A 15,467-nucleotide genomic window follows, 5' to 3' on the forward strand; every position below is an offset into this window, starting at 1 on the left:
TTATTATAAGAGGCTGAATGTTGTTTAAATTCTTCATTTTTTGCATGTCTCAGTGTTTGGTGATACGGTTTCTCCACGTTTTTTGTTTGTTTGTTTTCAAGACTCATCTTCTGGAATCTTACCCTCCATTTTAAACAACCCCCAGATTAGTAATTATCCAGCTCTCATGCTTCCAGAATAAAGCTATGAAATACTTCCCAGAAATATCCTAAGGCTCAGCCCAAAAGCAATGGATTTGTTGTATAAAACATTGCATGTTTTGGAAGCAAAGTACGATTTTTAAATGTTTAGTTAGAAATCCCCAAACCATATTTTCATCGTGAAGTCTATAAGTACTTCAGTGCAGATTTTTTTTTAAGTCAGATGTCCATTTTTGAACTTAAAATTGAGGTTATAAACTAGGCTTTATCTGTGCAAAAAGTAGGACCAGTTTGTTTTAAACTTAAGGCACTTGGAGGGCAAATTAACATTTGAAGCTCTGGATTTTGCAAGATGTTTTTATCAGCCCCAGTACAGAAAAACGCTTGAATATACTTACTGCATTTTCTAAAGTAGGCACACTTCCCAAAGTCTTGCTTAGCCTATTGATTATTTATCCCCAGAATGTGGCGTATATATTCAAGACGCATGAATATTTTCAGTAAGAGAGTGTTTTGAAAGGATTTATCCAGGAGAAAGGAGCAAACTGTGCATGACTTACAGCAAGTCATTAATTGTAAATACAGATGGAGCCTTTGGAGCTCTCCAGGTCCGCTGTTTTGCATCTGCCCATAGGTTTTGAATGAATATATATTTGGACACAGAAGATACCAGCACTGTCGTTACCGTGGTCTTTGTGTCTGAATAACATGTTCTCTCCAGCAAAAAATAGCGGAGCACATTGTGGTCCTGGTAGACCGTCGGTGCTGCATCATTGCTTTTTTCCTCCATGGATCATAGAATCACAGAATCATTAAGGTTGGAAAAGACCTCCATGATCCCCAAGCTCTATCTCAGCCCACTCCCACCCTACTCCCACCATGCTGACCGATCACGGCCCCAAGTGCCACAACTCCATGGTTCTTGGACACATTCAGGGACAGGGACTATTCTTCTAAAAAGGAATTATTCCTGATATCCAGTGTGTGGTGGATGGGTATTCACATTCCAGATTAAATGTCCTTTCTGTAACCTCAAAATATAATCCACTTTTACTGCAGATAAAAAAATCCTGCGCTAATCAAAAAGAGCAAAGGTACGAAAGTGGCTTTGGACACTTTATCTCTTTCTGCCCTTATACAGCAGACTAGAGGTACACTTAGATTTTTTGACTAAATTGAAACCAAACCTCTCTGAAAGCAAACTTAGATGCCCAATACATCTCTGGGTCTGCACAGCTTTTGTTTTCCATGCTGCTGAACACAACTTTGCGCACAGAGAAGGCCCAAGAGAATTCTGGTGGAGCTATTAGGAGGGGAAGTGATTTTTTTGTAGACTGATTAAAATTCGTTGGGCTTTCTGTTTGTTTGTTTTTAAACACCTATTTAGCTTTTAATTAACATTTAAGAGAAAGGAAGCTGGTTAAATATTCAATACCTCCTCCCTTTCAATTAAGGTATAACAGTACACAGCACTTGATGAGGCCTCTGGGAAGTATGGAAAAACAGAAGAGCAGACTCCTGATTATCATTTTGAGGGGGACTGGGAAGGTGAAACTCATCCGATTGTTGTTATTATTGCCATTAACAATAATAATGTCGAGGCCCTTTTATGAACAGGAGAAAGCAGTTTAAGAAGGAGGTTGGTTCTTTAAAATGCAGACGCTAGGATCTGCGTTTAAATACCTTCACTTTTCCCACCCTGTTCTTTACTTATTTGGGAGGCAAGAATGGTTGGTATTTACAATTAAACGAGAGCCCTTCCTGGACTTAAATTTATTCTTTTTGATAGTGTGTTGTCATTTGTTTTATACTTATCTAACAAAATATACGTATATTAGCAATCCTGCTTAAGACCTCATTATGTTAAATTTAAAAAAATAATAAAATAATAAATCATTTTCCATCATCGGAACACTTAAAAGCACAGCTTAAAGACTGATGTATAGTTTTCTTTTTGTTTCTTTTGCTTCTTTTAATTTGAGGGACGGCTCACCTGCAGAAAATGCCACACATAAATGATGTTTTACATAATTGTGCTATGTAAACAGATTTAAATGGCACTACTGGCAGCAGGTATCAATTGTGTAAAAGTGTACACCCAAATGAGTTCATTTTTATTTTAAATAAAGAAATAAGAAGAGAGAGCAGATGCTGAAGTGCACAGCTATCGGATATGTTCCATACATTTTGACCTCAAGGTTTACTGGGCATAAGAGCGCATGAGTTTTTAAAATCAGAAATAAATGTTTTGCAATAATAGCCCCGATTGCATAGAAAACAAGACTTTCCAATTCACAATTAGCTCGCTGTGTTGCCCTGCTATCGATGCTCTGTGACTGCGAGCTTTTGAGTAGCTTCTGTGTTACCTGTTGTGCTCAGTGCTAGAGCTTCTCATTTTTCCCCCCAGCCCAAGATATTTTCTCCAAGACTCTTTCAAATACATAAATAAATGAGCAGATTTACAAATGTCTTCCTTGTGGTTATTCGTCAGTAGTTAATGATGTGCACTTAGTGGCTGGACAAAAACCAAGAATTAGTCCAATTAGCTCAATAACTGCCTCCTTACCAAATATTTTCTTAATTACTGAGAGTCCTTTTATACTTCAACTTTAAGTAATAGAAAATCTCCCATTAATTCCAGCCAGAGTGGTATTTTGTCATTTAAAAACCCGTTTCCTGGCTTCTTTCAAAACCTTGTTCATAGAAACCACAGCAAAATAATAATAATAATAATAATTTTCAGAGGACCATTAAAATAAAGCCTTAAGCCTTAGAAACCTGTATCGGGAAAAGTATCTTTGGACTCAGGTAGGGTTTGTAAATGACATCTGTGTGTTGTAAAGAAACCTTCATCTTACTTAATCTTTTTATTTTTCTTATTTAATTTAATTTTATCTTTTCTCCATGTTCTCTGAAGCAGCTGCACAGCAAAGACAATTCTGATCAAAAGTGAGACTGGTAAATCAATAACTTTTTTCCTCTCTTTTTCTTTAAGGTGAACACACACAAGAAACCAACTCACCTCATTCACTGAAGAAGGACGTAGAAAACATGGGGAAAGGTAAAATGAATCAGGGTCTCTTCCGTTATAAAACTGCTTTTTGTTTTAATAGAATATGAGGATAATAGGGGGCATTTTTGTTCTGCACCATATTTTAAGCTTGTCAAGTAACATATGAATAATATATGGACCTTTGGGTGGATATAATTGAGATTAATGCATATATATCAATCAATACATGACACTGTAATATAATACTTTAAAATAATATATTACATTGATTTATATTCATGGCTTTCTGCACAAAATCTATCGTAGGTCTATGCAACACTTTCTCCCCCCCCCTCCCCCCCTTTTTTTTTTAAACTGCTAAAATATTTTGTCTTATCGTAATGAATTGCTCCATGACTGTTCTCTCAAGAATTATTTCCACAGATTAGTAACACAGCTTTTCTTTCTCTTAGAGGAACTCCAGAAGGTTTTGTTTGAGCAGATCGACTTACGGAGGAGGCTGGAGCAGGAGTTCCAGGTGTTGAAAGGAAACGCATCTTTCCCAGTATTCAGTAAGACACATATCTGTGGTTCTGGCTTTTTTTTTTTATTGAGAGTTGTTGAATAGTGAAAAAAGGAGAGGCGTGTTCTCAGTTGTATCGCCAGGATTTTAAGGTTGATGGCTCTTCCATTGTGGCTCTTCAGGCTTTTCAAGACTGCCAGCATCGGTCTTTTGTAGGAAAAATCTAGATGTCCCTTTTGGTGTGCACTTTAAAATGAAATGGACAATTAGAAGAGGTTTTTTTTTCATTAAATTAACAAGAAGTTGAACTGCAGGCACAAGGAAATAGTAAAAGACATAAAGATGGGGAAAACATGCATTTGTGCACAAGTTTGCATATATCCAACCATATCTGACCAGCCCTCAGGTTGGTTTACTGGGGCTTCCTGAAGAGTTCAGAAGCTCTGCGTACTGTTAGAGCTCTGAATGGCTTCCTAAGCACTCCAGGGACAAAACCCAGCATTGCCAGTACCCCAGTTCAACAAACACCTCTGCTGCAAGAGGAGGAATGTTTGGATCACAAGATAAGGTGGGAATAGAGATTGTGATTCCCTGTTATTTAAAGAAAATACCTTTTTTCCCCTGCTTTCTGTAGATAAGGTAAATTCAGAGAAGTGAGGAAGTGCGAGGCAGGTCTCTGGGAATGACTCCATCTTTAGCTCAAATCTCGAAAGCTTCATAAATAAAGAAGAGCCTGGAGTGGTATAGATATTAATGAAAGGAGATAACCTCATCCTTCAGTATAAATTCAGTCATTACGTGGGTTTGAGAGTGAGGTAATTTTCAAATAATTTGTATAGATCAAAACACTTGATGTGTGGTATTGGTAAAATGGCATCTTGGAGTTTTGCCATTCGGGTCACTCATTTATCCTTTTGTTCTTCTACAGTAAAATTAATGCTCTGTCATTGCCATGTAAATAAACACTGCAATTAAACCACATGAAATACAATTCAAATAAAAGAAAAGAACACATACGGCCGACCAAGGAAGTGGCGACTGCGTATGCCGGCTTGAAAAATATGTGGTTTCAACATACCACAAAGCAGTGGTCAATTTTCTTCAGGATTAAAATAGAAAACAGATAATGTGCTATAAACAATATATGTAACTGACCGTAAAACCTATTTACAGATTTAGATTTACCAAAAAAACCCTCCTCCACATATAATAAAACAAGAAAATGGGTCTTTGTCAAGCAAGTAAGTGTAAAATCTGAGATAAGTGCGGTTTGTCCTCTAGAGCAGTGTGTGGTGCACTGAAAGAGATGGGGCTGCTGCTTCAGGTCAGGTGTTAGAAGCTATTTGTCTTGCAGGTTTCCCTGGTAAAGTTTCTAACTGCCTGTGATGCCGCTGGATAGGAAAGAGATAGAGAAATCATAGAAAACCCAAGTAAAAGAGAGAAGAGTCTGAAAACCAACTAAGGAAGGCGCAGTTAAAGTCGTACCGATGGACTTCTCGTGGCTTGGGGACACGAGGGCTGTAGGAGGAAGAGTAGAGCAGGTTTGCATCCCGGTTCGGCTCACGGTATCAGCTGGGCCGAGCGACCGCGGAGATTGAAGATCTGTCCACGCCGAAGGTGCTGAAGGCAGAATCCTGCATCGCTTTTACCTCCGGTGTGGACCGGCTCACGTTTTGTCCGGCAGCATTTAACGACGTGGTAGTAAAACAGCGGAGACTTTTCCTGGATAGTTAAAGTATTTAAGTTTGTGTTAAGAAAACTCTTTAAATATTCATCTCTTTTCTCCAGGGCATTGCTCATGGCTTTGTCTGTAGGCGTTTAGGCTCAGATAAATGCAGCAGGAAGAAAAAAGAAAAGCGTTATCCCCACCATTAACCCCATTTGCACAGTGAGTTTGCAGTGCAGGACTGAGCAGGGTTTCTGAGCTGTTTGTTCAGGGAGGAGAGCAGATGAAGAGCGTTTCTTTGTGTGGCCTGCTCCTATTGAAATGAAACTGGAAGAGGACATTGAGCATAGCTAGCACAGTGACAGCAGACCATCACCTTTTGCCCCACATGGCTATTTCAGTAAGCAAGAGAGGGACTGCAGACTGGCTTGTATTGCTTTTCTTTTCAAGTTGGAGAGGAAAAAAAAACAGGCTGAAAAAGGCAAAACAAACAGAAAAGAAAACAGAAAAGCAAAGAAAGAAATCTGACGGAATTCCTTAAGATGTCATTGCATTCTTTTCAGTGTAGCCATACCAGACTCCTGCTGGTTTCAGCTAGACAGATTTTCTCTCCACTTGTTTCCCTGGTATTTTCTCACCATCCTGCACTGCCTCCATGTCTCTTAAACATCATCCTTTGCTTTCTCTTCAGACAGGACCAAATTACTGTGGGAAAGACAAAAGAGTTCTGCCCCCTTCTAGTTTCCTACAGCCCTTCCCTTTGCCCACACCTGATGGGAATGCATCTCCTTTCCCTCAAACAAGGCAGCTCCTGCCTCTCCACTGTGATGTGTTCTCTGTCTGCTTTTGGGTTTGAGAATGTAGTGAGCTTGTGGGGCTCTGCAGGGAATGAGCGTGTTCCCAGGCCCATGGCAGCACATGGAGCGTTGATAGGAGCCATATTTCTCACCCGGGATCAAATCCATCCATTGAAATTTCAGTATTTTTGTGACTCCCATTACTGCCCTATCAAAGTATCCCACCATCATTTAACCTATTCATGCTCCCTATGCTTCAGGCAGATGAAGCAGAGCTTTAATTCCTGATTTACTGGTGAAGAAATGAAGCATGGCAAGACACATGCACAGAGCTTGGAGAGCAGATACCGAACTGAGGCTCCATGAATTCTGGAGCCATGGCCCAACAGCCAACCTGACTGTTAATTGTAAATAAGCCATTCTGGCTTCTTTGGCCTTGTAGTACTCTTCAGCAAGACCCTCCCAGAGCTGAAAGGTTGTGCCATAACCCAGCTGACTGGGAAGGTGTGATCTGCTTTTCAGTGTCTTCTTCCTACCTGAGTCCCACGTCACTCTTTAAGGAATCTGAGCTCCATTCGAAGTTGTCAGCACAATGCTGTAAACTACAAATCAAATCCTGCATCCTTGAACGCTTTCCGTTCTCACATCCCTGGACGTCCCTATTGACGTCAGCAGATTTATACCAAAGCAAAGCATCTTTTGCTGTTATCTCCAATTCTTGTAGGAGTTTGACTGATGACTGTGGAGTCTGGTCCATTGAGAACATCACTGTGGGCATGAAAGTTAGCAACAGAAACACAGGAGTCTACATCTGTAAACGAGGGGAGGACAGATCTGGATCCAAAGCTTTTTTCCTCATCAGCAGTATCTGCTGTTTTTGTTAGGTGTATCATTCAGAAAGGCTTTGCTGTGCTTCAGTTGGGCTTGGTTTCATTTGATTTATATAAATTCTGCTATGGTGTCTATTTTAATTACTGCATCTATTTTTCTTTTTATATTCTTCTTCTTTTTTTTTCTCTCTCTTAATAGACAATTTCCAAGATCAGATGAAACGAGAGCTGGCTTACAGAGAAGAAATGGTGCAGCAGCTACAAATAGTGAGTCTATGTCTTCTACTAAAACTGTTATGAACTATCACTTTGATTTTTTAAGTACACCCTCAAGTTTTTCCTCTGGAAGCCACGTAGATGTAATATTACAGAGCTCACATTTCTTTATGCTTAGGAACATGTTAGCATGCAGTTCTTAACCGGTTTAGAGCCTAATTACCTGGAGATTTACTTTCATACCATAACCAGATGGGTCTTCATCTTTCAACTCAATGGAACGTGCAGACAGAACACTGAGACTACAGCTTTCCTGAGTCAGGCTCGCCAAAAAATCTCCACATCTGACTCAGCCCTCTGGTTGAGAAGCTCAGTTTTCCTCTTGCTATATATGGGAGGGGTCGTTGTCTTCTGATGCTGTCATTTTCTACTTGATGGGTTAGGACATAGAAGTAAAGCTGAAGGCCACGATTGTCAAACGTGTGTACTGTGCTCTGAGGCATTTAGAGCGGCCTTATTTTTAGAGCTCTGTGCTCCCAGCTCCTGCTGACTTCAGAGATTTCAATGAGAGATGGAGGGTGTCGGAAGGAGGTTGTTTCATGGAGAAAATCGACTCCAGACCATTTTGGAGGGGTTTTTTCTTATGTTGGTCTCCCCTCTTTAACACATACAGTTGTTACTGTGTTCACCTTCATCTCCCAGTACCTGGCAGAGACTTTCACTGGAATCCCATTGGCCTTCTTGGTTGGATAAACAGAACCTTTTGGTTCGGGATACATTAAAAAGCAGGATTTATTCTGATATATTTTGTCTGTTGTTTATAACAGGGGTAGGTTATTTTGCTTTGGAGCACTGTAGCATCGCTTTCACAGAGGGGCCCAAGTGCAATTTTCTTGTCATTGCAATGCAAAGACAAAAGATGAAACTTTTAATGCATGTAGGATTAGACACAAAAAAAAAAATGACTGGCTTAAGTGGCCACAGATTTTGGCTCAGTCATTTTTAAGATTATATAAATGAGTTGATTTGTTGGTTGGCTTTGTTTTGTTTTTCGCTTTTCTCACCCCTGTTTGCCCATACGACTTAAACTAGTTCTTCCTGAGCATCCGTTTGTTCAAAAGGACTTTTGACATTGTGAAACTGCAATGCAGAGCACGGTGATAAATTGCCGCTCCTGCAAACACGTGCATGGGAAGTTGCGCTGTTGGATGGGAGGCGATGGCTCGGGCTCCAAGTGCCCTCTGCTGTCACTCTGTCGTCAGTGCACTCACATCAACGAGGAGGTGGCACAGGTTTAACACTCCTCATTGAGAGCCTCACTGCTTAATCAATGAGTTGTAATTTTAATGCTTTGTCTTCTCCGGACTTTGAAAAATTATTTTATGGCTTCCTGAAAGCCAGGAACAAAGCTCAGGTCTTTGGGAAAGTGTTCTGTTACAACCTTTAAATGGATATTGACCTCTTTGGACACAGCTTGGCTTGGTAGGTGGACAGTGTTGGACTCTGTGTGGCCACTTCTGTTAAGGATTTGGTCTGGGTGCCTGGGGCAGCTGCCAGGAAGCACTTCAACCATATGCCAAGCTTTCAGCCAGGTGCCAAGAAGCGATCAATAAATCATCATATTTAACAAGAAAATTGATCTTAAATCACCGAGTGTGTTTTTCTCTTCTTCCTGCCTCAAAGCATCATCTACCCAAATGGCTGAGCACCTGGAGGTCCCACTTTCCTTCAGCTATGGGTTGTGATCAACCCCACTGCTTTTCCATGGGGACAAAGGCAGTAGGTCTTGGAGACACATTAGAAATGCAAACTGTTCTGACAGCCTTTTGTCTTTCATCTGGTTTAGATGAGTTTTATATTCACTCCAGAGCCTTGGCTTCCTCCCCACTGGCCAACTTTGGGGTGATAATACTCAGCCCTCAAAAGTGGATCCAGGTAGAACTCCTCTGACGTCTGATGGCTGCCAGCCCTCAGAATGACTTTGAACCAGCTCTGTTCTGTGGAGGCAGACAAGAAAATAAATCAGGAACTGTCTGCCTGCAAAATTGTCTTCTTACCATCTTCTATCCCAATCTTTAAGGGTTTACAAGAAGTCTTTAAAATAAGGAAAAATCCACCCTGGTGTGGCGTTCTCAGGTCTTTGGAGGTATGAGATCATGTTCCTTGGAGTCCTACTGTAATTAAGAAGAGCTCTAATAAATTCAGTTCCTATTTTATGCTGTGCATGGAAAGTTGAGGCTTCATACAATGAATGTATTTGTGATACATGCAGGGAATATTCACAGAGTTATGCAGGTTTGCAGAGATGCTGGTCACTGCACACTCATCACCCTTTAAGTGAAAAGGGAAACAGGAAAGAGTGGCGCTTTAAGATATTGATTTGATTTTGGTGGAATCATCTGTAGTTAAATGAGGGTGGAAATCAGTTCTACGTGCATAATCCCACGCAGAGTTCAGTTTCCAAGAAGCCGAAGGGGATGTGCTCCAGGATTCTTATCAAAGGCATCTTTGTGGCCTTTTCAGTATCGATCCCATCTTCATCTGAACACTCTGGATGTACAAAAAGGGACTGCAGTGTCACAAACAGCCCTAAATATTGTCTTCTTACACCACTGGATTCTCACAATGTTCATGCAGCTTGAAAAGCAGATGACATTGCACATTATTTAGCTTGTGAAAACCTGTCCCTGCTGACCACCACCCCTCCCACTGCCATTTATTACCAGGAGCATGGACAAACCAACACACACGGTGTGCCAAATATAGCAGGAAAAAAAAACGGATTGAGAACAGTCCCTTTCTGACAGAACGTACCTCATTGTGTTATCTAGGTCAGCACAGCTTGGGAGATGTCCTATATAACTGACGGCCATACAGAGTGGTGTTGGGAGTGAGCAGGATGTAGAAACATCACAGTCTCAGCCACTTGTTGGTGGCTCCCTTTGCTCCCAGATTTGGACTGATCCTGTTAGCTCAGAAGTCATGGAAATGAACTCATGATTTCAACACATTTGACATTATTTCTGAGTATAGTCTGGAGTTCCTGGTGGCAGAAGCAGGTCACCTCGGTCTGCAGCAGCACTGGGAGTGGAGGTGCATGAATTCTGTGATCCCAATATGATTCTTTCCAGAAGGCAGCTATTAGCTATTGAGGAATAGTGAACGCGTAGCCATTTGGATCCCCACCTACAGGGAAATCTCAGAGCAATTTAGTTTTGTTGCATTTTAAAGAGCTGTCCCATACTGCATTCCCAGCAGCCTACGATCACATCATCCCACATTGTTCCTAAATATAACTGCGTCCCCTAATATACCTATGTTCTCTGTTTTGCTTTAATTATTTGTTCCACTTCAGTGGCTTTCCTCGGGTTTGTGCGAGGCAGAGATAGTTATTAAGAACTTCCTAATTATGGGGATATAAATACATGCAGACTGATACTCCCAACCTGCTGTATTTTGGCTGCGCAGAGATTCCAGCCTGCAAATGCTGTCAGCCAAACCTCGGCTTAAAACAGCGGCTTTGTTCCTGTGTCGTTGCAGATTCCCTATGCAGCAAGCTTGATCAGGAAAGAAAAGCTGGGTGCACACCTCAGCAAAAGCTAAAGGTAAGCTGGTGAAAGAAGGGGTGGGGTGTTATTCTGACCCGCCTGGCCATGGGGTTTTACTCTGCAGCCATTGAAAGAACTGAGAGAATTGTTTTGCTGTGTGATATTGGTGCATTCCCACCATGCTCACTGACCATGTGCCCAGCTGTTTGTTTGTTCAGAGTGAAGGATGGGTGCATTTCTTGTGCTGGTTTTGCTGCAGGTGATGCACCATCCCTGCAAGCAACAGGGATTTCTCTTAGTAGGCCCTGGTGCTTTTAGAAGATCAGTTGTTACTTAACTGCCAAGCTAAGCCAGTAAAGCAGAGAATCACAACTCTATTGCTCAGAAGCAACTTTAGATTCTCAATGTGCTGAGCAGGAAATGTGAGTAAATGTTGTAATTCTGTGACTAAAGAAACGTCAGATTCGAGCTTAGAGATGGTAACATTTTCTCTCTGTTTTGTCTTGTGGGTTGTCTGTCGTTCGTTTTCATTCCCAGAAGCGCTGGACCTTTTGCAGCTGTTCCCTTGTAAATAAAAACCCGCCGTTCTGAAATCTAACTTGTATAAAGACTGATAAAATGGAAGTGCTTGGGGATATAAAGAACAAGTAAAACAAATCAGGTTCCTCCGAACTCAAGGACAAGTGACCTCAAAAACATCATGGACAACCATGTAAAATAGAACGTAGCAGCCATTCATTAGTAAAAACAAAACAAAACGAAACGGGAAAAAAAAAAAAAAAATTAAAAAAATGCCTGTCCTGGATCTTTTTTGGTGGTACCAAAGTTTAAGTCTTTGTGTTTTTAGAAGGACTACTAAACCTAATAGAGGAAACGCTTTTGATGAATCACACACACACACAAGCAGCGAAGAGAAACGACGATCCTTCCAACGCTACGGACACCGACAGCATCCTCCAGATCATCTTTTGCTTTTGCATAGTGATTGTCTTACGGGAAGAAACTGGCTTTGAGACGGAGCCACACTGGGATGGAAGGATAAAAAAGCGTGAGCCATACACAGTGCTTTTTAAAAGCAGACTGGAAACTCTCATTACCCCCCCCCCCTCCTCCTTGGTCCCTTTCTCCTCTGGTATTTTGCCTGCTGTATGAATTAAGATTGTACTCTTCTGGAAATATTTTACAATTTAATATTGAGTGTAATTAAGAATATAATCACTGTTATCAAAAAAAAAAAAAAAAAGAAAGAAAAAGAAAAAAAAAAGGTATTTAACTCTGTTGTAGTTTCTTTATCATTCATGTGGATAAAAAGTCTATAATAAAACAAAGAAAACTATGAGATAATAGTGGAGCTTCTCTGTAATTCGATGCTGTGCTTGTTCCAATGGAAATTAAAAAACAAAGAATGGGGAAATTTACCCCCAAGAAAAGCTGTTCAGAAGCACTTCAGTCCACAGGCCTGACAGTGTGTCAGCCAGCTGCCAGATGAGTCCTTGTCAATCCTGAGTGTCAACCCACCTCCTCTATGCCAGAATGGTTTCATAGGCAGCCATTGAGCCTCTTTGGTTGCCTTTCTTCCAACCAGTTGTTGTTGCTCCTCCAACAGAAGCAATCCCACAGCTTTCCTCTGCCTCTTTCTGATCAGCTGTGTCCTCCATGAGATGGGGAGATATCTGCACAGCACTCAGCACTCAGGATGTCATATAGATCGTAGCGTAGAGTGACACAGTGATGTCTTCCAATCTTTTCTGTGAAGAATGAACTCCTCTGTAGCGTCGTGGTAAAACGTCTTACCGCTACAGATCAAAACTTCTGCCCAGACATAAAGCAATCCCATTGCTCGATAAGAAATTACTGCCTTAATGGCTTCAGAGTGCCAGAGCTCCTGGATGTGGTCAGGCGAGCGGAGCAGCCTGTTGTCTCCCACCATGTGTTCAACCCCAGGAGCAGACACAAAGGATTTGCGGCAGATTTATTACTTCCCTCTGCTCTGTCCTGTTCAGCAGAGCCCAGACCATCATGTTGTGCTTCCAAGTGTTGCTTTTGCAGATGGCTGGTGCAAATGAAGGATGTTTAACCAATATGCCTCTAATTTAACATTCAAACTTCAACTCCACACTCTCACTTCTTACTTACGCCACAGTCCCAGATAGAAAACAGAAGCACCGCTTGTCCTGTTGGTAAATGACCTGCAGATATCCATGCACGTGTGAAGGCGGAGCAATGGTGAAGCATGAGCAAAACCTCTTGAATTAAAAACTCATCCCTCACTCCGATAAAGCTCAAGAATCCTGACCCTAGAAAGCAAACACAGAGCAGCCTCCGCCTAAGCAGCTCTCCTTCAGCAAACACCCTACGAAGCTTCTTATCGCCCATTGGCTCTTGTTTGCTTTCCTCTTGCGACAACGTTTTACATGTTAAAGTGATGAGGTTCCCAATGTAGCAGTAAGTACTTGCACCCTACAGACTCAACCCTCAATGTGTTTTTTTTTCCACCAGCTGGTGCCATAAAGAAAAGGGATGGCTTACATAGCTGATAATTTGCGTGTGCCTGAACTAATGCTGCCTTGTATTGAACTCAGATCTGTAGATAGTTATAGAATCATAGATTTAATATCCTGAGTTGGAGGATCACTGAGCCCAACAGGCTCCACAGGGCACAGCTAAAAATCAGACCATATACTGTGATGGTGGCCCTGTCGGGTGAGCTGAGGACATCCTGGGGAGCAGTGTCTGGCATGGTGAATAAACCCATATCTACAGCCTTCCCCACAGGAGGTGGCCATGCAGAGATGAAAGGTAAGGGTTTGCTGGTGCATTAATTTTATGGGTGTTGGAACAAATTCCTCCCACCCAGAACACGAAGCTCAGGTGCCCTTAAGGCATCTCCAAGACCACAGATTTCCTCCAAATGTTTTCTTCCATTAATTTTTACGTAAAACTTTCAAATCATAGAAACACCAAGGTTGAAAAAGACCTCAAAGGTCAACCGGTCCAACCACCCCTTAAGGCTATTACATCAGAAAAAAAAAATGTAGATAAAGATTGTAGTAGGCAAATGGTGAAGTTCTATTCACAATCAAAGTTTGTGAGGAAGAACATTGTGTGCCCATCGTGTCTCTGCACTGAATTCCTAGCAGGGCCAGAGGGTTTTCAGTAACACCCAGGAGACCTGCACAGCCTTGCAGGACTGAGCTCTGCTGCATATCTTTACCTTGGATGGTTTCTCACATGTAAAGAAAAACACACAGCCTCCGTCATTATCTCAAAGTGCTCGCTGGGTTGGAACGTGGAGATCTGAAAGGCTGCCAACCAACCTAAAGGGCTGTGAAGGGCTGCTTTGGTGCTGCTGATACTTGCAGGAGGAGCTGTGATTGTTTTGTGGCTCTTTGCCTTCCTGCAGCCAAAGGAAAAGAAAAACGTGTCAGTCTCCATTGTTTTGAAAGCCCTGCTTACCTGCCAACCCAAAACAACAGTGTTCAGATGGAGCCTCCACCCTGCAGCACCCCTCCCTCTCTGCTCACACAGCTTTGAGTTAAAGGGATGCTTTTTGTTTTTTCAAGGAAAACTCAGTGTAGCTGCCAGCTCAGCTCCTCCAGCAGCAAGGAGTGGGATTTTGTGCAGAGAAAAAGGAGGTCCTGATCTGCAGTGAAGCACCATCCCTGGAGGAGGTGTGAGAAAGAGGCGAGTGCTGCAGGGTGAGATTCACAAGACCTTGCTCATGGTGCAACAAATAAGCTAAGGAAAAGCCAACACCAAAATAAAGCATGTTTCAAACTCGGTCCTTCTCCAGCAGCCCAGAACTTGGCCATCATGGAAGACGCTGCTCAATGAGGGACATGGTTACTGGGCATGGATGGGTTGGGGTTGGTTTTGGTGATCCTTGAGATCTTTCCCAGCCTTAATGATTCTAGGAGTCTATGACTCTAACACTGTTGCTTTCAATGTCAGACTGACAGATTGGTCTGTGTAGCACCAAAAAAAACAAAATCTGGGTTCAGACTTCTATGTTCCCGTAGCTGTCCCTTGGCCAGGAGCCTTCAGGCCAGGGAGGGACCTCCACAAGTCCTGCTGGAATGACCCAAAGGTCCTGGATGTGGCACATTTCTGCAGAGACAGATGCAAACAGAGGCAGCTCTGTTGCAGGAGAGGGTGCACATGTGGCTGCTGGAAGGAGACCAGCGCTTGGAGAAAGCTCTGGAGGCTGTAGGTGGAGTCCAGCTGCGTCAACCGCTCTGCAAGCAAGGAATTGCTTCAGAGGAGAACAGCGAGTAAAGGCTCTCTTTGATCCACCTCCACACTTTATTAACTGCCCGTGAAAGGAGGAGATTATTCCACCCTAATAGATATATACATATACGGAGGGGAATAAAAGAATAAAAGCAGAGGCAAATGAAGTGAGCCATTAGCCTGGAACCCTTCAGACCAGTCTGGCTTTCACTTCTGGTCACACCAGCCTGATGTCGATGCAAGGATCTCCAGCACCCACAAGGTAACCCATAACTTTGTTATTTTCCTTCTCAGCCTGCTCCAAATATAAATGGCCGTGGCTTATTCTGTAACATTTTCGAGCTGTAGGGTGGGATGGAGGTGCTCTTTAAGGACATCTTTCAATGTGAGTCAGGTTGTATCATGGGAGTCTGGAGGACTCCCCAGCAGGAGTTATTGCGTACAACTCTGATGCATGTGGTACATGAGGTTTCATTCTGAGCATCATTTCAGAGCTGGCACCAGATTTTTCATAATGATTCCACT

At 42.2% G+C, this 15,467-nt stretch overlaps 1 protein-coding gene across 2 annotated transcripts in view; it reads left to right on the forward strand.

Annotated features, from left to right (window-relative positions):
* Nucleotides 1-11,964, forward strand: part of SKOR2 (SKI family transcriptional corepressor 2) — a 24,542-nt gene extending 12,578 nt beyond the window's left edge. For both annotated transcript variants that reach the window (XM_032441433.1, XM_015848236.2), the window contains 5 exons: nt 3,136-3,201; nt 3,606-3,704; nt 7,148-7,215; nt 10,705-10,769; nt 11,250-11,964. In XM_032441433.1, the coding sequence (XP_032297324.1) occupies nt 3,136-3,201; nt 3,606-3,704; nt 7,148-7,215; nt 10,705-10,767 (296 nt within the window). In that variant the 3' untranslated portion in view covers nt 10,768-10,769; nt 11,250-11,964. The remainder of the gene's footprint in view (nt 1-3,135; nt 3,202-3,605; nt 3,705-7,147; nt 7,216-10,704; nt 10,770-11,249) is intronic.
* The last annotated feature ends 3,503 nt before the right edge of the window (nt 11,965-15,467 follow it).

This window comes from Coturnix japonica, chromosome Z (assembly GCF_001577835.2).
Source record: "Coturnix japonica isolate 7356 chromosome Z, Coturnix japonica 2.1, whole genome shotgun sequence".
NCBI lineage: Eukaryota > Metazoa > Chordata > Aves > Galliformes > Phasianidae > Coturnix > Coturnix japonica.